We start from the raw sequence: 27,948 nt of genomic DNA, 5'->3' as shown, positions 1-27,948 counted from the left end.
GTACGTTAAAAATATAAAAATAATAAAAAATTTATCATTAAAAGAAATGCACAAGTTAATTAAAAATCAAGAGATTCATTAATTGCTGTTTTTTTATCTTAATTTGTGAAAATCCATCATCTGCATGGAAAGACTTGGTTAAATGCAACAGTATATTGCAGCAGATTGTGGCGGTGTGCATGCAACAACACCTCACCTCATCTTTAGTGCAAAATTATTTGTAAGTGACCAGTAAAAAAAAAAAAACACCACAAACTGTCAGCAAATACCTCACAGCAAGTTTTATTTATACATCCAAAAACAAAAGATCAAATTTCTCACACTATATACAGATATTACATACAGTGTTTGTACACATATTACATAATTTGTACACAAGAAAAATATACATAAAAATGTAAACCTTTGTATACAAAAAATACCTTAGACAAATTAAACAAAGGACCAATAACAAAAGGTGACTAGATTAGCTCATCCTATCCTTAAAAACAGTAATACAGTACATTCAATGAGTATAGGAATTTGTCAGCCATCTCTGAATTCAAGCAGTTAAATGTGCCTACGGTACAAGCCCTGTTAATTTAGTTCTACGTGGTTTTTGGGAGAGTAAACTGGTGCAGTGACTAATCTCATGCTATGTAGATACAGCAGTAATGCCTTGCAAACATTTTCATCCAACTTGATTTCATTTTTTTTTTACTTTTATGGGCACTGTGTTTATGACTTAGTTACAATACTGCAGTCACTGAGAAGCCCAGTCGTCTCTGGTGGAGCTACGGGTTTACACTTCATTATGTGTTTTCTCTTTGGAAGGGAGACAGAACTGGGCCTTCTCACAGCTGGAAGTGGGGGGTGGGGGTCTGGTGCAGGCTCAGAGCTGGTAATGTAGGCAGCTGTTCATTTAATAAGCGTCCAAGCAAAAAAAAAATAAAAAATAAAAGGCAAGAGACACGGGACTTGTGAAACACCACCGACTTCATCCACTCCTGTGCAAATCTGTTGGAAAAACAACATTCTGTAACAATCTGTTTTTCTCCACAAAATGAAATGGCGATGCATATATTTCTATGTTTCATACCACCAAGAATCAAGCCAGTGACCATAATCTAAAAATATAATGCTCTCACACAAAAGGTTGCTTCCCCATGCAAATCTCAAAACTTCTTCCTGGAGTTTAATAGCTATCAAAAATACTATCCCATCAGAATATCATTTGAAAATTAAATGACAGCATACAAACATTGCTCCCTCCAACTTGCAAATATTTTTTTTTTAAACAATGTTTTTATTCATTTTTCATTGCACTTGCAACCATTTTTGATAGCCATTAAAAACAAGAGACTCATTCTACAAGACAGTTTCCACTGAATACATTGCAAATAACAATTTCAATCCATTGCTACTCAATAATTTACCAACAAACCCCAAGATAGACTTGCTACTCTATATTTCTAATATGCAACAATGCCTGACAATCTGTCAAATGTCTAATATAATATCTATCAAAAGCCATGGTTGTACTGCTGTATGAGTCGGTAACAGACAGGGCAGGAGCCCTCATGTGGTTATCATTTAAAATTAAAATCAGACCCTAGGTTCGCATCATTGAGCTTAAAATCATTTTAGAAGTGAGTTTTAGAGTAAATCAGACACTGCTTAACACACCAATTTATACCATTTAAATCACCTACCTAATCCCTCTCTGGGTATTGTGGCCTTGTTGTCTTATAGTGGGTTTCTTTAGAGTCCTGACACCGAATTTGTAACCATTGTATATGTGGACCAGAGAGCACCTTTGAGAGTAGACACTTAAAGTCCCTGGATTACACCATCATCACCCCTACCATTAACACTGAAACTCATTTATTAGCCTTACAAATGCACTCAGTATGAGAAGTTAGGCTGACCTGATTACTGGTCACTATAGGCTCTAGTTCTGAGTGAAACTGCTGTAAAATAAAAAGTCTGCAACAGTTATAGAGGCCAAAATATATTCCTGATCCAGCAAGTGAAGCTACATGTAATGAGACCAATAAAATGCCTTACAATGCTAGAGTTATGTTAATGTATTTATTGCTTTAAGAAACTATATTTACCTTCAAGTGTCTACTAGGCCACTCAGAGTCCCACAACCAACGGTGAGGTCAGAGATTTTGACATCTGAGCAAACCAATAAATGAGCACATATACAGTATACACAATATAAAAACAGCTGTTTAAAAGTATTTTGGTAAATAGATATGACTGTGAAATCTGACTCCGTAAGATTCTATATCATGATAACAGTTAAATAGCTTGAAACATAATGGGTCACAAATATCACAACCTGTACTCTTTGTTTTTCAGAGGGTGACAGAAGCAGTGTATGAAACAGGTGGGAAATGAGAAATGCAAGGGCTATCGTAGCAAGGCAGGGTACAGTTGATCATTTAAAGACAGGATTTTAAGTGAAATTAACTTGAAACTTTAACTGGCAAAGCAAACAAACCGACCACTGATTGAGGCTTCTACGTCAACGAATTCTGAGCACTGTGACAGATAATCTCTGCTAAGGTCCTTCCCCCAAATTTTCACCCATTTATTTCATCCAAAAATCTGACAGGTTACTCCCTGCTGCCGAAACCACAAGGCATCAAACAAGTGGACTCACACTGACTTAAAATCCCAGAGACCGCCTGGCTACAGAATAAAAGAACGGAAATAGAAAATATTGAGGAAAATCTGAGGTTGTGCAAATTCATTATCAAATAGTGCACTATTACCACATTGCACACATGTAGCAGATGAAGAGGGATGGTCAATCAGGAGCCAGTCGACTGAATTGTAAGTGACTGTGAGTCCACAGACCATTGTGTAGCCGCTGCAGGCCGACTGCTCTCATTTACTTTGCGTGAACGGTGGTGTGGCGCTGTTGGCACTTGCAGCGGTGGCACTAACTATGGAAAAGCCAGCAGGGGGCGCTGTGGAGCTGTGGCTGGGCTGCACGTCTTTCGGGATGCCACTGTGGGAGGCCAATTGATGGCCAAAGGCCGCGCTGAACTGTGGGAGCTGTTGCTTGGGCTGTGTGGAGGTCAAAAGATCGTGTGAAGAGGATGGGAGGGAGGATGAGGGGGAAGGGGATGTCGTCAAACCTGTCATGCCGCTCTGGGGCATCGCTGAGAGCGCAGGCATGGGCTGCAGCGTCACAGAGTGGGTGGTGGCCGGGGGCGTGGACAGGGAGGTGGATATGAGATGACTTTCTGATCCTATGAGATTGCCAAACTGCGTGGGGTCTGTGAGGGGGAGAGGGAGATTGTTCCATGATGAGCGCGGGGGTCCTGGTACCCCACTGAGAGGGACTTCCAGCAGTAGAGGAGTGTCTGTCTGGAAGGAGCTGGCATGGGGAGAAGACATGTGGTCACTATATGGGGATGGCACGTGCTCACTGCTGTAGTGGCTGCCTTGGGGTGATGATGTGGGCGCATTCGACTTGGCCAGAACGTGGGACGTGTGTGCCCGGGAAAACGTTCGCTCGGTCATGGAGGTCTGAGTGAGCAGGGAGGTGGTGGAGTGGGCCACTGTAGAAGAAGAGGAGGTCAGGTTGGAGCACGACGTCTGGGGCTGGTTAGCGGGTTGAGATGGCGGTGAGGGGGGGAAGTGACCCCCAGTGGACTGCAGTAGGTTGTCCTCCAGCTCGAGGCTAGTGAAGTTCTCTGTAGGGATGCGGCTGTTGAGCAGGTCCCCCATGCCCCCCGGCTGGACTGGCCCAGGGAACACAGTCATGGCTCGGTGGTCCACTCCTTCAGATGGGGCCAGGTCTCCCATGGAGGTCAGGCACACCAAAGAATCTGGGTAAGACCCCATAGCCTGCAGCGCTCGCACCAGCTCCTCAGCCTCCTCTGTGGTGGGCAGTAATTCCCCATTTTTACCTACACACACACACACACACACACACACACACACACACACACACACACACACACACACACACACACACACACACACACACACACACACACACACACACACACACACACACACACACACACACACACACACACACACACACACACACACACACACACACACACACAATTACAAAAATCACATACAGGGAGGACTTTGTTAGAACACACAGGAAAGAATGAGCTGTACGACAACCTTCAAACAAGTCGAAGTCCTGCAGGTCATCAGGTAGTCTGGGTAGCACGTCGGAGAAATCCTCCTGGTTTAGCTCGAGGTCATTTGGAATGTCTGCCATTTCATTGGTGATATCGTCAGGAAGCTCCTCTGTACTCAGGTCTGGAGTTGAAGGGCTCCTGCCACAAAGATGAGATTAAAAACGGCTTAGTTAAGAAATACAAAATGCTACTGTAGAGAAGGAGCCGTTCAAACGTGTGTGACGTGAGAGCCTGTGAATGAGAGTATTCTCCCCGACACTGGTTCTCTGCACACTACATTTTTAAGTCAACAGTGTAGAGACACGAGTGTAGCAGACCTGATGCTGGCCTGTGAGGGCATTGCTAAGCTTGTAGAAGGCATTCCCAGGTTCCCCTGCGGCAACGCTGGAGGGATGGGTTTCTGAGGCCTCCGCGGCCCTCTCCTCCTCTTCTTCTTGTGTTTTTTGGTGAGAGCCGGGGGTTTGGTCTTTTTACGTGGCTTTCGCTGTTGCTGGTGCTGCACTCGTCGTTTACCATCCCCACGCAGAAAGTTATCCTGTGAGTTATGTGTGGTAGAGCATTGAGTCATCATCAGATTGATACCATTCTCACGTCTATGAGTGTTATCAATCTTCTTGTCTAACTCGGCAAAAGAGAGGGTATTTCCAAAATGTCAAAATTGCCCTTTGAATATTGAACTCACCATTTTTTTGGCATGCTCTTCACAGAGTGGAGTCTGGTGTGTGATATCAAACACAGGGATAGAGCACTGCTGACCATCTGCAAATCTGGCTGTGCAACTAGCAAAGAGCTGCTGGGAACGATTCAATAGGATGTCTGCAGAGTACAATAAAGGAAATAACAATACACTAGACAGAGCATGTGATACTCTGTGGTGGTACTCCAACACAAAAGGAATATTGTACATCACAGTATGCGATGTGACAGCATTTAAGACACGTACAACTGAAACTGATAAAACCGTATTTTCAATTAGAAAACCGAAGCCATTCTTCTGCACTTTTAGCGACCAGCTGTACAATCAGCGATGTAGCGGAAAGGATACGCTGAAAGCAGTGTCGAGTGAAGGGCAGAGCCCTGTTGTTGCAGGCCTGGCCCTTTGTGCTGCCACTGCAGGTCCCCGTATCCATGTTCTGCTGCCTTGCTGGAGCCACACTGTAGAGACATACAGACCCAGGACTGAGCGAACAGCAATAACACTGACAACGCTCCACGTGTGTTAGGTTTTGTACGTTTCAAATCAGGAGATGAAGATCGCAAGATTAGAAGATCAACAAGTCAGTCATAAGAGCACACTTTGCTAGTTGCGCTGATATAAAACACAGGTGGGTGATGGAAGGTTTGTGACTGGTTTAACCAAGCTGGCACCACATGGGAGTTGATCTTACTGTGACTATGTTGCATATGTGAGAATACCTTGAAGAGCTTCGAGAGGCACCACGTAACTCTTGGATCAGCTGCCCAGCACAGTTGGGGTTGTTACTGGCAGCGTGCAGCAAGGCTTTGCGGAAGGCATAGCGGTATCTCTTTTGGCGGATACTCGCCCTCTCCTGTCTGCACATGTGCTTGTATTTCTCCTGGAGATAGGAGCAAAGCCTAAGTAGCCGCGTTCTCCGCGAGGAACCGCTGTCATCTTCCAACCTATTTAGAAAACAATTGATAGCAGTCATGACGAGACGCGTCAGGTCAAAGTTTATACTGTGGGCTTAAGTATTGAGATACCGACCCATTCTGTGGTCTCCAAGAGCTCTGGAAAGGATCAAATGTCTCTGCCTCCTCTTCATCATCATCAGCAGCACTGTCTTCTGACCAGTCCAGTCCTGGAAGAGAACTTGTTAGAGCAGCTCAACTATGTCAGCAGGCTCAAATCTCAATTGCCACACTATATCTGAACTATCTTAGACAGTCCCTAAAAACTGCACATTAAATTTATAAGTAAGTAAAAAAAGTGAGTGGTAAATGGATTTAAATTAAGCACCTAGATGAGGAAAGAGGTCTCCATGCTCCTTGTGCGTCTTGGCACAGAGCTGCACCAGATGTTGCAACCTGGCCATGCAGCTGGCAGAAGGTGAGAAGGCAGCGGGACGCATGACAACCATGTGCCGCTGATTGTTACTGCCACTGTCCTTGCAACTGACAGGCAAGTGAGTAGCAGTGAAAGGCATTTTCCTGCTGAGTGACGGCCCAGAAGGTTGCACTGGACTGGGTGCTGCATTAGCGGGCATCCCTGGAGGCAGAAAGTTGACCGTCTGAGGTGGTGGTGGATTGCATAATAAACCCTGCTGCTGTCCTGGAAAGATGAAGGAAGTCACGCTGGAGTGCTGGGGTGGCTGGAGAAGACCTGACTGCTGCCGTGGGAGATGAGTGTTGAGCGGCGAGGAGGGGAGGACACGGGGGGCAGGGGAGGGACTAAAGTGCTCAGGAGGTGGCTGGAAGAGGTCTGTGTCATGGCAAAGTTTCTGGTTGAGCACCAGCCGACTCTGTAGTTTCTTCTTGATGGCGCTGCCCTTCCAAGTAGTACCCACCTCCTCCCCATCTGTGTCATCCTCATAAAAGGCAAAAGGGTCCAGAAGTTCCCCATCAGGGAGGGGTAACAAGCGTGTACAGGGAGGAGATGGCGGAAGTTCATCTAGACCATTGGGAGCTTTCAGAGCTAGAGAGGGCACAGTTATGTTGAGAGCCACTGACTCCAGGTGAGCCCGTGAGCGCATTTCCTCTAAAGCGTCATGTTTCTTTTTCCGTTCCTTCTTGGGGATAAAGCCCAGAACCTGCAGGTGGCTGTTACAGTATCTGTAAAACAATAACACATCCTCAGCATACTGTGAACAGAATAAGGTTTTCTGCAAAGCATAGTGGAATATGCTAAACACATGCACACAAACAATACACACCTGCGGTCCTCCGACTTGGGGATGGGGTTGGTACATCGCTGGCTGTTGTACTTGGCCACATATTCACATTGCTTGAAGGGGGCTGTCTTATCCTCCAGAACGTGCCGGATACAGAAAGCATAGCCATTTAGTCTGCGCTGTTTGCAGAGCTTTGGGCTGTACGAGCACAACGGCTTATTGTCCACCTCTGAGAAGTGTATGTGTTTGCCTTCATACATCACGTGACTCTTGTTCTTGACAACATCAGCTGATGGGATAAAGTCAGGGGAAACCAAGAATTACATCACTAACACTTTATACTGTGGAGGTATACAGTACTTGAGAGGCATGGAAATAGTCACTTCTACAGCAGGTGACCGTTTACCCAGCTCTAAGCTAATGTAGGTATTTAGTGAGAATAAATATCCAAATAATTATGCAATAAAATTTGTTGCATTGTTGAGGTCATGTTAAAAATGACATTTCTCTTCATTTATCGTTAAACTACGGTTAAGACTGTATATTGTGAATAATAAATATTGCACTGGCATTTTATTACTTATTTCAGAACATTTTAGTCTAGACAAAGCTTTGCTACTTAATACTAGTTGCTTTCACACCTCATTTTCAATGTCAAAATATCTCATTGATAAATGGGTGGTAAACAGAGAATAGGTAATTCTCAGAAAGTCCATTCAATTATCCCTCAAGCTAGCACTTAAAAGATAATATGATGGTGGTAAAACAGTACATTGCATGACAGCGGTCTGACTCTGCATTACAGTGCAAACGCTAAAAAATTGTCACTTGCTAGTTTGAAGGCATCATTACATTTTAAAATGTAACGCTCCATAAATAAACAAGCATACAAAGAGGACGCTGCGAGTATATCACAATACGTTGTAATGATAATTGTAGCGTTATCTGCCAAGCTTGAGAAGGAATTTAGCTACTACTTTTAACTTGAATTGTGCGTTTTCAAAAGTAGTCCCTTGAGCCTATAAGATACCCTTAGAAATGAGAAGGCGTCTTCTACTTTGTGCTTCAAAAAAGAAGAAGAAGAAAAAAAGAACACCGTTCACACCTGCCCAAACGAACCATACAAAGGGGGTTGACGCTCCAGGGTTCGATTCAACAGACCTAAACAAGGCAGATGTGAAAACTCCAATAGTATCTCTCAATAAGACACTTTCTAAAAATGTTGAGTTAAAATCTCAAAATAATGACTTAGCTAGTATCTCAATGACAAACTTTCCCAAAATAAACTAACTTATTATTATAATAAGTTAATTATTATTTTGAGATAATACAGTTAATTCCTTAATTTGAGACAAAAATTCCACGGCAGGTAACTAGCTAACTCATTATAACGTCAATGATTTACAGGATCTATTTTTTTTTTATTAATCACATTGGCGGAAATGGGCTTCCACAGATCTGGCAGCTGAGGTACGTGTTGGCTAAAGTGTCATTTGTATCAGCCTGGGTTCACGTTAACAACTTTAGATATGGAGAACCGGACAGGCAGCAAACGGTGACTAACGTTAGCTTACCAACATTAGCTTGAAGCCGATGGACAGATGTGAAACTTTACAGTATGAAATTGCAAACGTATATGTGTAACATACTCCCGTGTCCTAATCCATAAAACACAGCTTTGTCCATTTTCAGGCAGAAATACATTTTTATTAACATAGACCAGACACGAAAAGTCAAATTTGCTAGTTAGCTGACAAGCTATCAAAGCTAAAAACACAGATTAGTAGGCGGTAGCTAACCAGGAAACGGAAGCGAATGGCAACACTATAAAAGGTCTATTTTCAGTTTAGTTACATTAAGAAAAATGCTAACGTTATCATGAATTACAAGCAATAATTGACCCCAATCGTGGGATTTCTGTGTTTATAAAAATCTGACATTTATGGCGAAATACTCTGAAACAAAGGGTCTGCATTCGAGGCTTAAGGCCTGTCCCCGAAGGCCTCTGTAATAATCGATATGAATTATTCGTTACAGTGTTACATTAGCAGGCTACAGGACTTGAGATTGTCAACATTGCATAACTCCTCATATCTACTTAAGGCGCGGAGTCATTTAGTAAGATCACAGGTCATAAAATAAATGAGTCATTAATAAGAGGCCTATTAGCTTCGATAGCACAGCGGACTCTAGTTGGACGCCCGGCCGCTTGAAGCCTGTGCAAAACGGTACACTCAAAAATCGAGACCGAGGCTGCATACGACTTCACTTACCTTGAATTGGTATGGGCTGTGTGAGGTATTCGCTCCAGATAGACAGCCGAAATGTCTATTAGAATCAGCTAGGCTATTTGTGCATCGATATTCGAGACAGGATAATAACAGTGATCTTCATCGAGCTCGGTATATCTTGAAATAAGGATGCATTTAAATATAAGCTATCCAGAGCAAATTAAGCAGTAGGCAGGCTGCTGAGGATTTTTGTTGGATCCACAGCAGACTCCTCACAGCACCACTACAGGCACTGCGAGGACATGACAACAATCCGCTCAACAACAACAACCTCTCCTACCATATTGGAAATTTAACTTTGTTAAAAGCCCCTACAGTGTGGAAGTGTCATGTTAATCTCTTTGGAACAAAAATGCAGTTTGTGTGAATGACATTGCCGTTTACATTTTTCAAATTTGAAACAACTGGGTTAAAGATTATTGACTGATGGGTCCTGCAAAATGTTACAGTGTAAATTCCACCTGGACCCCGGCTACCGTCCTCCGTATGAATGAGTTGCCAGCCCTGCTGCCACTGTTCACTGATGATGAACCACGTACAAGACAGATACAGGAGCTCGAGACTGGAAAAGTTGACTCGTGGCGCATCAAAACAGGCCAGTACCATCACTTGTACATATTTATACTTTTAACATTTTTTTAATAGGAGCACAAACTTAAATAGGTGCATTTACAGAAAACTGGTTCATTAAATATTACATAAATAGCCACACTTAATAATATATTAAGTAATAATATATACTCTATATACCTTAAAAGAAAATATAATCTTAACACTTCTAATGTTGGTAATTTTACAAGAAGACAAGATATTAGAAGTATAAGGATTTAAAACCTTTGGTCACAACCACTAAAATGTTAATGTCCTAACAGGTGAAAACATAAACTGTCAGGGAACGTGCATCTTTGGAGATTTGGTAAACCCTAAGCTTACATACACTCTGCAAGTATACACATTTTTGCAGATTAGCAATGTTTGTTAGTTCCATAATGTGTATAGATGATCAGTCATCTACTACAATAAAACAGTGTAAATAAATACATTTCTAGAAATGTGCAAAAAGCGCAGTTGTGCGTATAATTTCTTTTTAACCAAGGATTGGGTGGCTATCCATTGTGCTTCAGCATATGGCTGGCTCGTCCACAGCTTGTGCTCCCTCTGTGACAGCTTTCACACACTTTGCCATAGTCTGGGAGGCTCTGCTTATCGGGTCTGTGGGTAAAGATTGAGAGCAACTTTAAAATCTGCACACCTAAATTACTGTGAAGTTAAAAAAAAATCTTCATTATAATGGGTCTAGAAAATGAATACTGTAGGTGTTTTCAATGCTATGTTCAAATGCTAAAGTTGCATGACGATATTGCATTTAAAACCCTGTGTTGTAAGTGAATGGTTCTAAAGTATGGTGATGGGACAGCATTATTTGAAATCCCTTTGTGCAATGCCATGCAGGTGTGAAACACCAACATACAGATAACACAAATACTTAGTGTCCTACTTAATTTTTGTTTTGCAGTTAACTTTGACTACCAGATTTTAAACTAAGAAGCATTTTGTCCATGTCAAATTCATAGAAGTAGTGCTACAAATTAAATAGGTCATATTTGCCTGTAAAAATATATTGTGATTAAAATTTTATTGCAGGAAAACAATAACTGTATGTAAAGCAGGTTGTCAGGAGCAGTTTTAAAAGCAATGGCAAATAAAATGTAATATGCTGAGAAAACGTAGCTACCAGCGGCTACAAAATGTTATGCCATTTGTTAAGTTTAGATATATATTGGAATTTTTTTTCTTCACTATGACATGACAATAATTAAATAAAAAATCATTACAGGAAGGCTTTATCACTACTTAATGTAATTTAAAGAATAATTTGGGCATTTATTTTTTCTACAGAACAGTCTTTTATGAGCACATTATTTCACAATTTTTTTTGGTCCTTTGTGTTTTCTGTAATTTGCTTTTACTATTATTTTTGGTACAAGAGTGTCAAAGTTACTGTTACTGTTATTGCTGTATGAAAACTGCTTGTTGTTAGAAATATATTACGTCAGTTGTTGAGATAATTAGAAAAGGCTGATAAAGTTGCAAATGTGTTTTAAATTAAGTAAGTGATGAATGACAATATATAAAGTGCTATACACGTGTTAGTGGTTCTAACAATGGCAGACTGGTCAGAGACCAATACATCTTTAATTATTTTTAGTTGATTTATTTCTTTTAGTATTCTTTAACAAATGACCATGTATGCCCCTCTTCCATGTGCACTGTATTTGGCATTCTTTGCACACAATTTGTGTTCTCTCCAGTGAACTGGGACTATAATTTGGGAGGACTGAACAATTATTATAGGTTTTTATAATTGTACAATCCTCCCTAATTATAGTCTTAGTTCACTGGACTAGTAACTATATAGTTGAGGCTACTGTACATCCTGTACATTCATGAAACAACAGGGAGAGGACACCTCAATGGCTTATATTTTGCTGGGGGGAAAATAACTGATGAATACACTGTGTTACAGTCATGTTTACAATGTGCATTCAATTTATCACTTATTATCTTTATATTTTCTAGATTTCAGAGTCCAATTTCTTCAGTGTCTTTCTTTTCTATGTCCATATATAGGCCTGTGAGGAAGCAAAGCATATAATATGTAAAGAAGGAAACTGCCTCTGTATAAAAAAAAAAACTGAGAAAAAGCGTGGCAGAAGCGGAACGACTGAATATATCTAAAAATATACATTTACAAACTACTGCTTTTAAATGAAACCATTCAAGGAGTTAGGCTAATTATTTCCGCAAACAAACTGTTGTGCACTTTGCCTGAAAAGCGAGCAGTGGGAGTTAATATGTTACTTAGGTAATTTATATTTTAGCCCACAAGAGAGAGAGATATGTACGCATCACGATCTAGCATTGTAGATAAGTGGCTGTAATTTATCTTCATGGTAAATTTCCTGCGTAACATTAGGCTGTCTTCTGCTCACTTTTAAGGCAGAATACAACTCATTTGTGCAAATAATAAGCCTAACTCCTTGAATGGTATGGTGGTTTAAATTAAGAGCAGTGTTCAGTAAATGTATACTTTTAGGCTACTTAGACATTCAGTCGGTCCGTGATCGTCCACCTTGCTTTCTCTCGCTGTTTCATTACAGAGGCTGTGTTTCTTTTTTTTTTTTTTTTTTTACAAATAACGTGTTTCACGTTGTCATAATTCCATATGAAGCTGCTGCTCACTCTGTGTAAAGAATACACAATGCGTATTCTCCATTTTAGCATCAGTAAATCTGTGATCGACCTCGCAGTTGGTTAAAGAAAGCCGTGAACGCGCATCTATCTGAATTACTTCATCCTGGCTCGACCTAGTCGCTCCTCCTCAGCCTGGCTTGGCCTTCGTGAAACACACCAAGCCAGGATGCACAGATTAGACTAGGTCAAAGACTAGGTCAAGCCTCGCTTTATCGGTTATCCTGGATTTATAAATTCTACTTTTGTACAACACCCCCAGGTTTATTGGGAGTACCAGAGTACTAGTGACCCACCAGTCATATAGAAGTCCTTCACAGTAAGCTGTGGAGGGACTAAAGATCCAGTAAGGACAGCCTGGTTCACTGCCTGAAAGAGAAAAGCCAGATATCACCATCATCATGGAGAACAGCGTGAAGCAAACGGCAAACTAAGATAAACCAACTGAATAAGCTAACATTTACATAAGGCTTTATTAGTGCCTCCTCTGTAATCAACTAAACACATGCTGGAGGAAGATAACGGCTGACCTTAGACAGTTCATTAGCCTGCTTAAAGTAGTTTGCCTCCTCAACGTTATCATATCGCAGCAGATTTGGGGAAACCTCTGCCAGTCTATCACGCACTTCATCAAGGGTGTCATATGGCAGAGTCACTCCAGCAAGCTTAAAATGGACAGAAAAATACACAGCATTTAGTCTTATTTTCTTATTATTTAATATAACACGATTATCTTTTATTGTAGTTCACCTCAGATATGGCTCTGATGATCTTCCAGTCCTCCCTAGCCATGCCTGGGGCAGTCACAGCCACTTTGGTCTGCTGGGCCCGGCCCTCAGTGTTCACATAGGTGCTACATTTCTCAGTATATGCAGCTCCAGGAAGTAAGATATCAGCCATTGGTGCACCGACATCGCCATGGTGACCTGGGCAGTTTTGGCACAGAGCACTTAAATTAGGCAAGAAAACGTTTGATGCTCCTTGACATAGATTCTACAAGCCTCTCTCAGATGCCATACATAAATTAATGTAAATGAAAAAGCTTCTCCTGCTGTGCAGTAAAACAGCTGACCTTGATAAATTATGAAGCTATCCTTTGGGAGGTCTTGGCGAGTAATGCAGCCAGCATCAGCTCCTAGTAAGAAAAGAACTTTGGGTGGATTCTTTCTGATCGCTTCCACTCCTGGCTTGTACCCAAGATCAAGTGCAGCCACTTGACTGGCAACCCTGAAAACAGCACACATATTACAGTAATCATCTACCTGGAACACTTCTCTGTTACCGAAAGTTTCCCTGCTTCCCTCTAATTTTCCAAGACAATGACCTGTGAAGCACATTGAGAACCTTCCAGGTTTCCTCTGTGCCGCTTCTGACGCGAGCGTTCTGAGCAATGGTTGACACAGCGGCCATTATTGCGGCCCCATCCTCTCTCTGCAGGCAACTGCTTCCGACCACAACAACAGGATGCTTTGCTTTAGCCAAGACCTGCAAGAGATAAAAGACACAAAATACGGAAGAGACATTAGTCAAGCAAATCTTTGAAATGTCACAAAAAAGAAATGCGAATTAGGACGTTTCCATCAAATGGTTTGGTGTTGTCAAAGGTTGGCAGTATAGGCAACTCTTTACGCATAGCCAGTAAACAGAGTAGAAAAGTAGAAGAATTTGCAAACCGGAAACAGAACAAGTCGCCCTGGCCATCTAACCCATCTACGAGAGAAAAAAATGGAGGTCTTCAGGAATTTGTTTCAATTGGGCAAGTTTTAATTGTTCTTTCATGTTAGCAAGTGTTGGCCATGTGTCATGCTGTCTGGAGACCAAGACAAATAATGTAATGATTCTAATGCACGCAGCAAGTGCCATATGGCGACGATTATGGCAATATCCGGGAAGACGCAGACAGGAGAAACAGCCTATCAGTCATGCGAGTTAAAGGTTTGCTATGTCAGAACCTATTTGGTAAAGATGTTTCCGTATCCCATTTAGCAAATCAGCGTAAAAACGTTTTAAAACACGGCTATTCAAGTTGACTGATAACATGTATTGCTTTACTGAGTTTACCTGGGAGAACGGGTGAGTTCCTGACGCAATTTCTTGAAGAACCTTGGCAGACTCCCCAAGATGGTCGTATGTGTAACTTAGGTCCACTTCCTTTCCCAAAAGAGCCACTTGCAACTCATTGTGAAGCCAGCTGAATCAGAGATACCAAGATCATATTAAAGAACATGCATTTTTGTTTAACATAACTCTGATTTACTAGTCTGACATTGTTCAACAACCAGAGATTATTGTATTTACAGCCTTTAACCTGCCTTTTTCTGATTCGTGCATTGAACAGAGGAGCCTCATAGCGTGGGTTCGTACCAACCAGAAGCAGCAGGTCAGCTTCTTCAATGCCAGCAATCCCAGTGTTTAGAAGATAATTCGAACGCAGGTCACATCTAAAGAAGGAAAGGTAAAAACAGAACTTAACATCAGGGCAAGTCCAACTGGCTTTGTCCCATCTTCAGTTTCACTCTTTCTGTGGCCTTACCCAGCTCCAACAGTTGGGAACATCTCCTCAGTGCACAGGTTTTCACTATTCAAACGGTTCAGCAAATCTTTCAGGGAAATGAGAGCCTCTGCATCCACCAAGCCTCCAACAATAGCAGCAACATCATTTCCTTCAACTCCTTGCAACTGTCCGATAAAACAGATGTCATTTAGGACAGCCTAAGTTGAAACAAGTTGCAAATTATCATACACTGTTACTGAAGGTCATTTCATCAAAAATTACATACAGCTCCAGCAACTCGAGACAGCACATCTTCCCAGGTTGTGGGAACCAACTGCCCAGACTCGTTTTTCACCATTGGCTGAGTAAGCCTCTGCCTTTTGAGTCCATCATACGCAAACCTGTCAGGATGGATTCAAGGAAGGGTTCAGGATTGAGTACATTTACATGCACACTAATATTCCACTTTTATTCCAAATATGACAATATTCCGAATTTAATACAGGTCATGTAAACAGCATATTGGATATTCCGAATAAGGCCTTTTTCCGATTAAGACGTGGGATATTGCGGTAGTATTCGGGTTTTAGAGGCATTCTTTGGACATGTATACAGCACATTTGGAATATGCATCTCAATCTGGGTTTTTACCGCAGTTTACGACCTCTTGCTGTTTATGGCTTATGGTCAGCTCTGTGCGTTGCTATGGTTGCTGTACACAAACCAACCAGCCAACAGTTTGCAAGGCTGCAGACCCAATAAGAAGGAGAAACACAGCTACTTTTAAACATTATCAAAGACTTGGATATCAACAGGTTTTTGGATATGCGCACACATCGCTACACCGACCTTTTCAAGAAGCTGGTTGAAGGAATGAAAGATGGACCCTGTGTTCGCATGGTCCAGCACCGCTGGTAAACTTTGAAAAAATCGTATTTTGCACGGTTAACGTTTAATGTAAACAGGAATATTCACTTTCATTAGCCATGTGAATAGCTTAGTCGGAATATTGTCTTTTTCGGAATAAGGGCAAAAATCGGAATATTATGTCCATGTAAACGTAGTCAATGATGCGAACATCATAAAAAAATCTATGTCTCTGAAGTAAACTTTGTGTGATAAGAAAGGAACCTGGTTTTGTCTGAGATCCACTCCTCATTTACATCCTCATTAAGACGAGGCAAGATTCTCATCACCTCACCCCCACGAGTGGTCACCACAATGTTACTACCCACAGCATCCAGAACATCAATGGATTCAGTCTTCCTGAATACAACCAAACAACAATACATGATTTTAAAAACTAACCTTTGAGCCCAAAAAGTGAATTAAAATGTAGAGCACAATCAAAAAACCTGGTCTCCCAAGGACGAGCAGTGAATGCATATGGTTTAGAGGTCAGGGCCCCCACTGGGCATATATCAATAACATTCCCAGATAACTCTGACATGAACATCTTCTCCACATAGGTCCCAATCTGCAGGTCATTGCCTCTGCCAGTGGTACCCAGATCCTCTACACCTGCAATCTCACTGGCAAAGCTGTAGGAGCAAAAAAACAAAAAAATGTCATAATCTAAATGTATACTGCAACTCTACTTACTCTACACATTGATGTGTGTGACTCACCGCACACAGCGAGTGCACTGGATGCAGCGAGTCATTATGGTTTTGATGAGAGGGCCAATGTTTTTGTCCTCCACAGCTCTTTTGCTCTCTGTGAAGCGGCTCCTATCACTGCCAAACTGCATTGACTGGTCCTTCAAAGATAATGATATTCACTTGTATTTAGTCAATCTTATATAAAAAAAAAAAAAGTTTCACACACACTCAAGTCTATGAAGAACACATCTACAATAGTGGTGATTATCTTTACCTGTAGGTCACATTCTCCCCCCTGATCACAAATTGGACAATCTAATGGGTGGTTAGCCAGTAGGAATTCCATCACACCCTCTCTGTGTAAAATCAAAGGAGATTTTGTAAATGTTTGGGAATGTTTTTGGCCCACAGACAGTTGGGTATGATTACAAAGCAATACGAACTCCACAAAACAAATGCAATGTAAATGTAATATTATAAGAGAACAGCAGATAATACAATGTCTTACTTGGGAGTTTGATCCTACCTGGCCTTTCTTGTTTTGTCAGAATTGGTTAAAATATTCCAGCCCTTCATGACTGGCATAGCACAAGCTGCCACTGGCTACAAGATGAATGAAAAATGATTACTGATTATTTTAAATAGGCGTAGTCCTGTCTTTGTCATACTAGGCAAATAAATACTGAAATACCAGTCTGGCTAACAAAATAGAAACAAAACACGCACACATATACAGCCTAAAACATACCTTAGGAACTTTCTCTATCTCCACAAGACACATGCGACAGTTTCCAGCAACTGACAGGCGCTCATGGTAGCAGAATCGAGGAATCTGCATTCCTACCTTCTCACATGCCTGTGACAAAATTGAGTCACAGTGTTAAATCTGATATTTTGACTTAATATGTCAGGAAATTAACTTTCTATCTTTTATGACTGCATGTATGAATTTAGCATGTTACCTGCAAAACAGTGGTTCCTGGCTCCACCATGATAGGGTTCCCATCCACAAACACTTCCAGGAGGTTACTGGCAGCTGCTGTTGCTGTGGTCCGAGCTTCAAGCACAGACAAAAACATGTTTATTCACACTTTCCCTTTTCCTTTCATCCAAGTACTGTTACTTTTAATGGATTAAACGGTAACATTGTTCATCATCATCTATAGCCCATCATATTACAATGGATTCCTGGTATTCCAAAGTAATAACAAATAATTGCCACTGACTACATATTGGCTAAATTGAGCCAGCAACCGCCTGGCACCAGATGTGGTATCTGGCAAATCTGTAATCCTGCCTATAATCCATCAGTGGAACAAAGTGACAAGGGTTCTGGTGCTCGCACACAACAAACAACAAGGGTGTTCTGTATAAATACAAGACACTCATTGTACGTAACCAAGGAATGGTCAATTAATCAGTTGATGAAGTGGCATATTGTTACCATTGTTAGTTGCAGCCGCACATCCTTTGGTAATTGCTGCTGGAAAGAGACTCCTGCTCACAACAGGCAAACGCAACATGCTGCAAGAGAGGCAACATCGCGTGTGAGGTCCAATTCTTCTGGTTAATACATTTTCTCAAGTGTCGATCAGACTTTAAGATATTGGTGCGCGTTTTAAAACTCCGAACCCCCCTTGCAACAGGCAAAACAAAAACACAAGTACCAGCAAGTTAGCTAGCTATACGCAGGGGCTGTCACTAAAAGCAGTTAAATTATGCTGCGACCTATTTAAAAAAAAAATGAAAGAACATGTCTATTTAGGGTGTAACGTTACTTCATAAAGCTCTACAGATATGAAATTTAAAGAAACGTTAGACTGGCCAAATTATGTAATTTACCACGATCACGTTAGCAAAAACAATTTAGCGTTAACGTTAGCTGACTATGTTAGCCCGCATTGTCATAATTAACGGTACGTCAATGATAATATCAACTGCCACTGTGTGAAGGAGTTTAAGTTAACGTTATTTAAAGGTTTTAAGGTCTCCAAACGCATATAGCACTTCTTGCTACAAACAAGCTAACGTAACATGTAGCTAACGTCAGCCGAATTCCATCCGACTAACGTTACGAGTTTATTTTAAGGAGACGTTTCTAACGTTTGTGCATCAGTCCGGACTATAAAAGTGTCTACCTAATGCTATTTCCTTAACACTACAGTGACTTTTGCTTACCTTGCCAGTGTTTGTTTCCTCATGAGACTGCCTGCGACACAGATTGCACAATCTTGTTATTCTGCTGCGTCACGGATTAAGTAATCCTGTGTACCATAATCCAAGTCTACTTTTAAATCCGACCTAATCTAATACTAAATGCATTTAACAGTAGCCATGACAGTAATGTAAACTTTAGCAGATATACTCATCTGTACCAATTTGTGACAGTCTATGGTGAAGTGATACAGTGGCAGTAACAGGGCTGATCTCACATTCAGACGTTTTTCAACCAATATAAAGAGTACTTAATTTAAAAGATGGAGGGTTACAGGTGTGTGTGTGTCTCAAATTGGCCATTAAAGCTGACGAGGGCATGCTGAGTGTAGTTGTCAAAAATATTTGCCTTCTGGCCACATTTTTACAGTTATTTTTTACAGGCAGGATGGTACTCTATCTCTTAACCTAACAGTGATGTAATCCTTTTAAGTCAGAGTTCACTAGAAATAACAGGAAAAGGCTGATAAACAGACCCTCAGGAAATGGAAGGAAATGCACATCTGGATTTACGTCAGCCTCTAATCTAAAACATCAGCCTACTTTTTAATGACAGACTCTTCAACATTAAGTCAAACAATATAAAGAAAGTATTCAACAAAGTACAGCAGGTGTTCAAAAGGAGAAATGTATAAAGAAATAGGCTATTTACTTGAAATATATTAGATCAAAACATGTATACATTGATTATTATATACATGTATATATAATACATTGATATGTGACTAGCAGTATTAACGGTATAAAACATAATAATGTTAGACTACAAATAGATTTACCCGTATACAACATATCTCATCTTTAAGAATCAAAGATGTCGGGCCTCAAGAGAACAATAACAAATTCAGTAAATACTTAAGATGCATTTGATATAAGACTGCAACTAATGATTACTTTTATTATGGATGAATCTGTATGATTTTCTTTGTCTATTTAAGGACAGAAAATAGTGAAAAACACAGTTTACTATCATAGAAGACAAATGCATTCAAGCAGCAAATTCTCACAATTGAGAAACTAGAACCAGAGAATGCTTGAGATTTAAATTTTTGTGAATTATTTAAACAATGAATTGCTCAAAATACTTGCTGATAAATTTTCTGTTGATCAACTAATCAGATTTGGTTGCATCTTTCTCTTTCTCTCTCTTGCATTGCCAGACCTATCTCCACAGCGCTGCGGAGGAAAGTCTGGCTAGTCCACACAACATTCCTGAATAGGAGAAAAACATACTCTGGTTTGTTGGCATTTCTTTAAACCAATCATATTCATCTTGGGCAACGCTAAGCGCCGGACGGAGCAACAGTGCCTCTGCAAAATAGCCTTGGGAAGGAACTTGTTTTGGTGGAACATGTGCATGTAGGCAGGCGTGCTCTGGAATTAAAATGGCTGTAAAGTGTGTGATTAAATAAAGATAAAAGTAATTTGATTGTCGGTTCTAGCTCTGAGGATGTTTCTTGAATCGACCAAAATTTAGAATGCCAACACAAAGAAAGCGGAAGGTGAGGGACATTCGGCTGAATATTAGGGACATCCGGCGGAACCTCCGGCGGCAGCAGAACTATCCTGTAAATGAAACGTAATCGATATAGACTACATTCTCTGTAAATCACTTAAGTTATACAAATTAAAACTAAGTGGAAAGATACTAACTCCGTTTCAATTTAGCTTTTTTCATTGAGAGTAATTACACATTACTCTGTCCAAATGACACAAAATAGGAAGATCTTAACACTATAGCTGGAAAGAACAGCCATGATAATCCTCCACATTTACACTAAAGTAATAGCCAGTCTTACTTTCAAGTTTTTCATGGACAACTACTACAGTCTGAGGATAGTTGTAATCATAGAGTTGACGACTCCACAGGCTCCTCTGGGACACTGTCCTGTTGAACTTCTGGCTCAGACTCTATCTCAGTGGCAGAGATTGACTGGCTGAGCTCTCTCAGTGAACTCTTAGTAATGTCCAGGCATGCACGCTTCAGGATATGACGTACCTTTTTGCTCAGGAACATATACAGGAGGGGGTTAATGCAGCTGTTAAAAAAGCCTAAGCTGGTGGCAAGAGGAAAGCCAGCTTTCAGTATGTTGTGTAGGTATAATGAGGAATGTATGGATAACTCCATCAAGCTAAAAGTATGAAAAGGTGCCCAGCATAAAAAGAAGGCCAGAATTACTGCAGATACTGTTTTGGAGAAACTGGACAGCCGAACCGAGCCCCCAGATTGATTCACTTTGATTGTCAGAAGTATACCCGTCACACATATGGCAGTAAAAGGCAAAAGGAAGCCCACAGTGGTACGAATGACCACTGTCATAATGTGTATCATGACTGCTGTATGTCCGTCCTGTGTGTGGAAGTTGTTGAAGCACACCACCTTGTCACGTAAGTGCATGGTGTCACGAAAAATCAGTGCAGGACAGCTCAAGGCAGCAGCCAGCACCCATATGCAACCACATACAACCCAGGCTCTCTCTTTAGTGCGATACCTCTGACACCAGTTGAGGTGGACCAGAGAAACATATCTGTCTATACTGAGCACTGTGAGAAAGAGCACGCTGGCATACATGTTCATCACAGACACAAATGAGTTAAGCTTACACATGACCTTACCAAAGTCCCAATGGAAGTCCTGCAGTATGTAATCAATGGAGAAGGGTAGAAAAAGCACAAATACAAAATCGGCCATGGCTAGATTGAGCAACCAAATACTGTTAACTGTCTTTTTGCTTTTAAACGCTGTCACCCAAATGACAGTTCCATTTCCAATCAGACCAAGCACAAAGGAAATAATATAGATGACCACTGAGATAATGTGCATAGTTTCCCTCTGTCTGTGGTCTACTTTAAGTTCCTCCATGTCGCCATACTCCATGTCATATTCATAGGTGTAGTTTCCATAGTCCTCTCCAGAGTCACCCATTGTTGCAAGGATTGTCACCTCTGTGGTAAAGCTGTCTGTGGGAAGGAAAAGCTCATGATAAGATGCATTCCTTTAAACACAGTAATTCAAAACATTCCCATGTATTATAATCAACCTATAACACGTGTTCTCAACTCACACTCTCTGTGATTATCCCGTGCTGTTCCCCAGAAGGATCCAATTGTCTGTCCTGTCCCTTTTTCCTATTTTTCAGTTCCTGTGTTGAAGTGTTGAAGTCAGGACTGGGTGTGCCCTGTGTAACCCTGGAACATAGTGTCAACATCCATTTAGATCAACAATGTGGACAGTGAGATGCCCACACAGATGAGGCAGAAAGATTCTTCATAGTATGATTCATAGTGTTTGTCCTGTAAGTAAACATGGAAGAACTGGCAAATACTCTATTGTTGCACAATGCACAATTTTAATTTCATTGTTAATCTTTTACAAGGTTATAACTGACAAAGCAACTGGGTTTCACATATCACCAATATCTGTATATTCTTTAAGGTTAGAATTTACTCAAGCCAGATTAAAAACAAATTTACCATAAATTAGTGGTCTGTGGTGAATGTTGTAAGTCACACTTGTGTTTTTATCAGAAATATTCTACTCTTAATTGCATTACACAAATACATTCATGAATAGCCTATTAATACACTTTGAAAAACAAAAGTTTAAGTAAACAGAACATGGTTAATAATATGAATTCAATCTTAATCTCAAAGCAAAAAAAGGAAACATGGTTAAATAATCAGACTTTGCCATGAAAATGTGTTGAAAAATGTACCATCAGACCAGACAAACTGTATGTCAAATCAGTGCAATTAAAAATGCATAATATATAGAATATGTCCTTTTAAAAGTAACTGCAGATATAAATGTCAGTAAACAATAAAAAAACAATACTACAAAAACTAGAAACTAAATGGACAAAATGCTGAATGCAGAATCAGTGCAATCAACAAATAAAAACTAGAACCTGTCCTATAAGAATAAGCCGCTATATTTACATAAAATTATCTCTGTAAACAATGCAAAAGCAGTGTTAATAGAACAAGTATATAGCCTGTTGAGTAGGTAATAACAGTTCATAGTAGCCTAACGTTAGTGCCACATACACACTATTGGCATACTAATGGGATAAACATGAAGTGCTTTTCCGTTTAGATTTAAAGAAGAGAGTGCTCACCTAAAAGTGCAGCGCTCCCTTTCATTAGTAGGCTGTTTAGATGAAAACGCCGTCAGCTCCCGGATGAACGTGACAGCTAACTTTTAGCCGTTAAGCTCCGTTTTGCTGGGCCTCGTCCGTGACTGACCACACTCAGCTGCAAAACTATTTCTGCGGCATGTGTAGTCTTTCCGTGATTCCATCCAAACTCCGCTTCGCACTGGGTACGGAGGAGCTAGACGTGCAGTGGGCGCGCCTGGCTGACGCGTCAAACATGGACCACAGAATGAAGAAAAGTTATTGGTCACCCGGCCGCACTGAAGAATGCTTTCATTCAGAGGAGCTGCGGCTGCTTTTCATAACAGCAGAGTAAACCCAGCGTACGCCCCCCCCTTTGTGAATAAACGGATAACTTTTTACGTTGAACGTTTGTTTTCTCCTATATTGCACAAATTGTTTTAGTCAGTGGGTAGGACTAACTAAGGGGAAGTTTATTTGGGGCTGTCATCTGCCTTTTCCTTCTGCATTTGCTTTCCTCTCACAATGTAGCCTATTATAACGCCTTGATTTAGCTCCCTGTTGATTGTTGCTCATTAAAAGAGAAAACACTTGTGGCAGGCCTTTACTGGTTGTATGTGGATGTGCAGGCAAGCTTATTGCACTGTAAAAAGTTAGCTAAAACAACCTAAACCTCTAAATCCAGTGCTATTTCAACATTGATGTTAGATGATTCTGCAAAAGCCATATTGTGTTCTGTTTTTTATTTGATTTATTCCCACAATATCAGTGCATATCATAGTTTATGTATGGTTAAAGTGATTTACTACTGCATTTACATAAAGTTTGGGCACTTGTGAGACACAAGGTAAAAAGGAATAGTCCAAATCAATAGTAGGCTATGGGTCATACTCAAACTCCACCCGCTCTATCAAAAATGTAAAACAAATGTAAAGCCTCAAACCCAAACAGAGAAGACATCAGGGGTTATTTTCTCAGACTCGCTAAAGCTCCTCCAAAGCCATAGTAGACATTATACAATTGTTTTCACAGGCGTAGTAGCAATCGCATGACGAGTTAACTAATGTTCATGTGTGAAATTATTGAATTGCTGCTTTTACATTGTTTATTTCTACAATACCAAGGTCTTTCATAAAGTTGGGGGCCTCACAAGAGACAGCTTTAAAAAAAAAAAAAAAAAATGCAACAGAGGCTGTTGAAGAATCCAAAATGCTTGATCCCACACTTCTCATAATATGATGCAACTTTGTAGCTTCCTTTTTATTAGACCCTTTCTGCCCGGTAAATGCCCCAAACGATTTGACTTCCTGTCATGTGTGATTTATTGTGAATGTACCCTTTAGTGAAATTACTTCTCACAGATCAGACACTACAGGTAAAGTAGAAGTAAATAACTGCATACATTTGAATCAGCTGGCCTTTAAGAGATGTTAGTTGCTACTAAATTAGTCATATTTAGTAGTAACAAAGTTTTCCAAACGGATGCTGTTTGAACTAACAAAGCTTGGACCGTTAATGTGGACTCTGCAGCTTACTCGTCCCTTTTTGTTTTATCCGACAGCCACATAGACTTGTCTCAGTTGTCTCAATATCCAGCGACCCAAAATTGACCATCTCATCCCTATATGGACAATTCAGCCCTGAGGGGGGAGCTGTCACATCCTTCAAGAGCCGTGTGTGTGTGTGTGTGTGTGTGTGTGTGTGTGTGTGTGTGTGCGTGCGTGCATGCGCGTGCGTGCGTGTGTGTGTTGTGTGCGTTCATTGCCTTGCAATGAAACCTACAAGTCATGCAATGCACTCCTTATAGTTCATGGCCCCTGTCCCACAGTTATTACTTAAAATATATTCTGCTATCTCAGAAAGAGACTAGGACACATTAACTGTTTAGAAAACGTAAAGAAACAATAATTGTCACTTGAACAGCAGCATTCATGTGTTCCCTTATTTATTGTCTCAATAACCTGGGTTCAGATCCATTAATCACTTTTAATTTCATATGTACTTGTTCAACTGTGGCACTGAAACCCTTTCTACCCATGTGGCAGAGATAACTCAAACATACATGCTAAAGTTTGAATCAAGTTTTATTAACTACTGATACTATTTTCTTTGGAATCATGTTGTCAAGTGTTTCCTTTACAAATGTGTTCTTTCAGTGCAGAAAAGTCAATATAATAGCATTTAAGGCAGAAACTCTGGGACAGAGTAGGCCTTATAAAGCTGAATTAATTAGGAGGAAACTAATTGTATCTTATATGCATTGTATAAAGAAAATGTGAAAAGAAAAATGTATATGTGGCGTTTGTATGTGACTTGTGAGATATCTCACTTACACTGTATTTGAGATAGATGCATAGACCTCCTATAAGATAATGATCAAAAGCTCGTATTTTACTGATGTACAATACAGGCCTTTTTCACGACAGACATTTTGACATGTCACCGTAAGAAAAGCATAGGTGTAAATAATAAAATGAACTATGGCTGAATTCCATTTAGTTGCTTCAGTTTCAGTTTTGCATGCTGGCTCACTGTCACATAACTTACTGGGACACTTGGATAGAACAGAGCCATCGTTGTTGTCACATCTGTGCTTTTTCTGCTATGACCTGTCAAAATGTCTGCTGTGCACTTTGCTACTGTGGTCTGTTCTATATATACAGTATATATAGATAGCCTATACTATAAGACGTTACACTAAGAGTTGCAGTAATTAAATGTTAACTACATTTACTCAGGTACTTAAGTACAAATGTGAAGTTCTTGTATTTTACTCAATTATTTCTTTTCTATGTGACTTTTGGCTTCTGCTTCACTGCATGTCAGGGGGGATTGTTTTTACTCTGCCGCATATAACTTATTTGACTGCTTTACTGGTTACTTTGATTATCAGGATTTCACATTCCAAACATATGATCAGCAGTATAAGTATAAGTAGTTAACTTTGCTTTAACGAGTTAAAACATGAAAATCCTGCTTACGCATTAATGTATCAGTTATACAATTAGCCAATGGCTAATGATCACATTTACTTTTGATACTAAAGTAGGCAACATTTGAATGCTAAAACTTCTGTATTTTTACTTCAGTAAATTATGCATGTTGGAATATTTTACAATGTGTTGCTAAATCACTCTATTATCTATCTAAATTATCTCAATATATTTTTTCTGCAACAGACGACCGAACCATAACCATGACATTAAAGGGATATTTCACCGTTAGAAAGATTAATATATCTTTAAATTGGGTCACTTATGGAGTAGAAATGTGAATTTCTTTTAGAAAGTGGTGGCTTCTAGGCCGAGAAAAGCCAGAAAATGTGTTTTTGGCTCATGTGGATGAAAGACACCAAATCCCAGAATGCACTTGCTTCGCTGCGTTACAGTCCACTCCTAAGCCATGCCTACCGTTTACAGAAAGACAGACAGTGAGACAGTCAACTCAAGTGTGTTTTATTGTCATTTCAACCATATACACGAAACAACGTTTCACCGTAGCTCAAGTGGTGTTACACATTTAAAATATATAAAAACGACATACGAAACAGGATAACAGCTAATTTGGCTAACCGCTAGCTGAGACAGCATGTAATGACTTTAAAAGATCCTCAAAATAAAACCTGAAAATAACCGTTAAAATATATAACGGCTGTTACATCAGCTGTAGCCTGCTTTACCCAGTGTTTAGTTTGAGTTAACGTTATTTTAGACTGAATCAAACTCAGCTAGCGGTTAGCCAAATTAGCTGATAGCATCACTGTGGGATTGTTCAGGATCGTGGGTAATGAAGTACTTATCCAAGACATCGCGAATAAAAGACATTTATCTCAAAACAAGGTTGGTGCCCCATGATTTTTGGCATCTATATGAGCATATAATCGCTTAGTCACGTCGGCATGCTGGTTTTAAGTCTGCCATAATTACCATTTTGTGGCTTATACTCCAATTTGTCAGTGGAGAAATTGCATTGTATTTTTACTTCCGGAACCCGCTGTGGGCGGGACTGCCTCTGGGCAAAAACAAAATCTTCCGATGATGCAAAAATCGTCGTTTTCCATCATTGGAAGATTTTTTCCAGACCCACAATACAGAGATCTCCATTGACATATATAAAATGGACCAACAGAGCCCGTTGATCTGGACGGAGACCAGTGAAGGATATTAGAAGCACTTTTCCGGTGAGCGCTGAGCGTTACTGCACAGCCTCCAACTGAGAGAGACAACGTAAATGTGACGTGAGCAACCAGTCTGAAAGTCTTCTGGTAGCTGTGCCAATGAGAAATCTCAATCATTCCCAATCTTACAGAGACGGAGAGCGTAGGTATATGTAAGGAGATAACTTGGGCACAGGCTAATTATTGCTAACTAAAATGCTAGTTAACATCAGTAATTAAACCTAAACAGCTAACGTAAGTCGAAACTGCCTGCGAGTTTCTCCTGTACTATACGGTAATTCCTCTACTATGCGACAGTAAGTCGCTTGGTTATGACACAATCATTAGCCTATTTTTACAAAAACGTCTGTTACGGAGCCATAACGTGAGGTACAAGGTAATGGAGCCTTTTATACATTGTCGTGTTTCTTTAGAAATAAACAATGGACAAATAGAGTCTTTAAACGCTTCAGATGTAAAGTTATTCGCTGTCAAAGTGATGTCAATGGAATGCTAACGGGAGGTGATCGCTTTGTAGCATCAAAATGGCGCCATAGGAGGTTCGAGTTCTGAAGCGAAGCTTACCCCCTTGGAGATCTCTCGTCTCAGGGGGACATGAGGGAGGGAAGCACGGTCATTCGAAAATACTACCGAGTTTCTACTGATACAAAGCTTAATGCTAAATTGGTGAAGTATCCCTTTAAAAGAAGTAGCCAAAATCTTATATCCTAAAACATATCCATTTATTAGCCTATGTATTACAACAATAACCAAAGCAATGAGCTATAACATTTAGCTTTGTTTTTGACAATGTTA

General features: G+C 40.4%; 4 protein-coding genes and 1 long non-coding RNA gene across 10 annotated transcripts in view; 2 read left to right on the top strand and 3 right to left on the bottom strand.

Moving 5' to 3' along the window:
• Nucleotides 1-266: 266 nt before the first annotated feature.
• Nucleotides 267-9,754, bottom strand: LOC120569834 (INO80 complex subunit D). Its single transcript, XM_039817961.1, has 10 exons — nt 9,283-9,754; nt 7,052-7,298; nt 6,139-6,950; nt 5,887-5,980; nt 5,577-5,801; nt 5,206-5,315; nt 4,843-4,976; nt 4,478-4,695; nt 4,141-4,298; nt 267-3,908 (listed from the first exon to the last, which is right to left on the bottom strand). The coding sequence occupies exons 2-10, from the start codon at nt 7,267-7,269 to the stop codon at nt 2,878-2,880; spliced, it is 3,000 nt and encodes a 999-aa protein (XP_039673895.1). The 5' UTR covers nt 7,270-7,298; nt 9,283-9,754; the 3' UTR covers nt 267-2,877.
• LOC120569835 (disintegrin and metalloproteinase domain-containing protein 23) overlaps nt 8,391-27,948 on the top strand; it is a 45,183-nt gene continuing 25,625 nt past the window's right edge. For 3 of the 4 annotated variants that reach the window (XM_039817966.1, XM_039817962.1, XM_039817963.1), the window contains exons 1-2: nt 8,391-8,479; nt 9,750-9,895. In XM_039817966.1, coding sequence (XP_039673900.1) covers nt 8,406-8,479; nt 9,750-9,895 — 220 coding nt within the window. In that variant the 5' untranslated portion in view covers nt 8,391-8,405. Of the gene's footprint in view, nt 8,480-8,523; nt 8,565-9,749; nt 9,896-27,948 lie in introns of those variants that run through there. The other variant, XM_039817964.1, reaches the window with a different exon arrangement.
• Nucleotides 10,391-19,031, bottom strand: LOC120569837 (NADH-ubiquinone oxidoreductase 75 kDa subunit, mitochondrial-like). Of its 2 annotated transcripts, XM_039817968.1 has the most exons (19): nt 18,826-19,031; nt 18,092-18,171; nt 17,610-17,704; nt 17,396-17,503; nt 17,174-17,250; nt 16,922-17,003; nt 16,675-16,805; nt 16,402-16,587; nt 16,178-16,312; nt 15,333-15,447; nt 15,086-15,231; nt 14,865-14,993; nt 14,614-14,743; nt 13,877-14,037; nt 13,625-13,779; nt 13,303-13,478; nt 13,083-13,217; nt 12,849-12,921; nt 10,391-10,512 (listed from the first exon to the last, which is right to left on the bottom strand). In XM_039817968.1, exons 1-19 carry the CDS (start codon nt 18,846-18,848, stop codon nt 10,421-10,423), a joined length of 2,229 nt encoding a protein of 742 aa, XP_039673902.1. In that variant the 5' UTR covers nt 18,849-19,031; the 3' UTR covers nt 10,391-10,420. The 2 variants fall into 2 exon arrangements, with proteins under 2 accessions (XP_039673902.1, XP_039673903.1); XM_039817969.1 differs by lacking the exons at nt 17,396-17,503; nt 17,610-17,704; nt 18,092-18,171; nt 18,826-19,031 and having other exon boundaries at nt 17,156-17,250.
• On the bottom strand, nt 20,191-22,050 carry gpr1 (G protein-coupled receptor 1). 2 transcript variants are annotated; one of them, XM_039817972.1, is made up of 2 exons: nt 21,927-22,049; nt 20,191-21,818 (listed from the first exon to the last, which is right to left on the bottom strand). In XM_039817972.1, the coding sequence occupies exon 2, from the start codon at nt 21,785-21,787 to the stop codon at nt 20,708-20,710; it is 1,080 nt and encodes a 359-aa protein (XP_039673906.1). In that variant the 5' UTR covers nt 21,788-21,818; nt 21,927-22,049; the 3' UTR covers nt 20,191-20,707. The 2 variants fall into 2 exon arrangements, with proteins under 2 accessions (XP_039673906.1, XP_039673905.1); XM_039817971.1 differs by having other exon boundaries at nt 20,192-21,822; nt 21,927-22,050.
• LOC120569840 lies at nt 22,046-25,264 on the top strand. The gene is made up of 2 exons (XR_005640987.1): nt 22,046-22,157; nt 24,538-25,264. It is a non-coding gene; the product is annotated as an uncharacterized LOC120569840 (long non-coding RNA).

The sequence above is a fragment of the Perca fluviatilis genome, chromosome 12, assembly GCF_010015445.1.
Source record: "Perca fluviatilis chromosome 12, GENO_Pfluv_1.0, whole genome shotgun sequence".
Taxonomy (NCBI): domain Eukaryota; kingdom Metazoa; phylum Chordata; class Actinopteri; order Perciformes; family Percidae; genus Perca; species Perca fluviatilis.
The sequence above is the reverse complement of the archived record's forward strand: the minus strand, read 5'-3'. Positions and strand labels throughout refer to the sequence as shown.

What these genes read in the sequence shown, in the direction of transcription:
- LOC120569834 (XM_039817961.1), bottom strand. Translation starts at nt 7,269, where the DNA reads ATGTATGAAGGCAAACACATACACTTCTCAGAGGTGGACAATAAGCCG. An exon ending in TCTTGGAGACCACAGAATGG is followed by an intron (nt 5,802 to 5,886) that starts GTCGGTATCTCA and finishes TTTTCTAAATAG; the next exon opens with GTTGGAAGATGACAGCGGTT. An exon ending in GGACTTCGACTTGTTTGAAG is followed by an intron (nt 3,909 to 4,140) that starts GTTGTCGTACAG and finishes GTGTGTGTGTAG; the next exon opens with GTAAAAATGGGGAATTACTG.
- LOC120569837 (XM_039817968.1), bottom strand. Translation starts at nt 18,848, where the DNA reads ATGAGGAAACAAACACTGGCAAG. An exon ending in GACAAAACAAGAAAGGCCAG is followed by an intron (nt 17,004 to 17,173) that starts GTAGGATCAAAC and finishes GATTTTACACAG; the next exon opens with AGAGGGTGTGATGGAATTCC. An exon ending in AATGCACGAATCAGAAAAAG is followed by an intron (nt 14,744 to 14,864) that starts GCAGGTTAAAGG and finishes TCTCTGATTCAG; the next exon opens with CTGGCTTCACAATGAGTTGC.
- gpr1 (XM_039817971.1), bottom strand. Translation starts at nt 21,787, where the DNA reads ATGGGTGACTCTGGAGAGGACTATGGAAACTACACCTATGAATATGAC.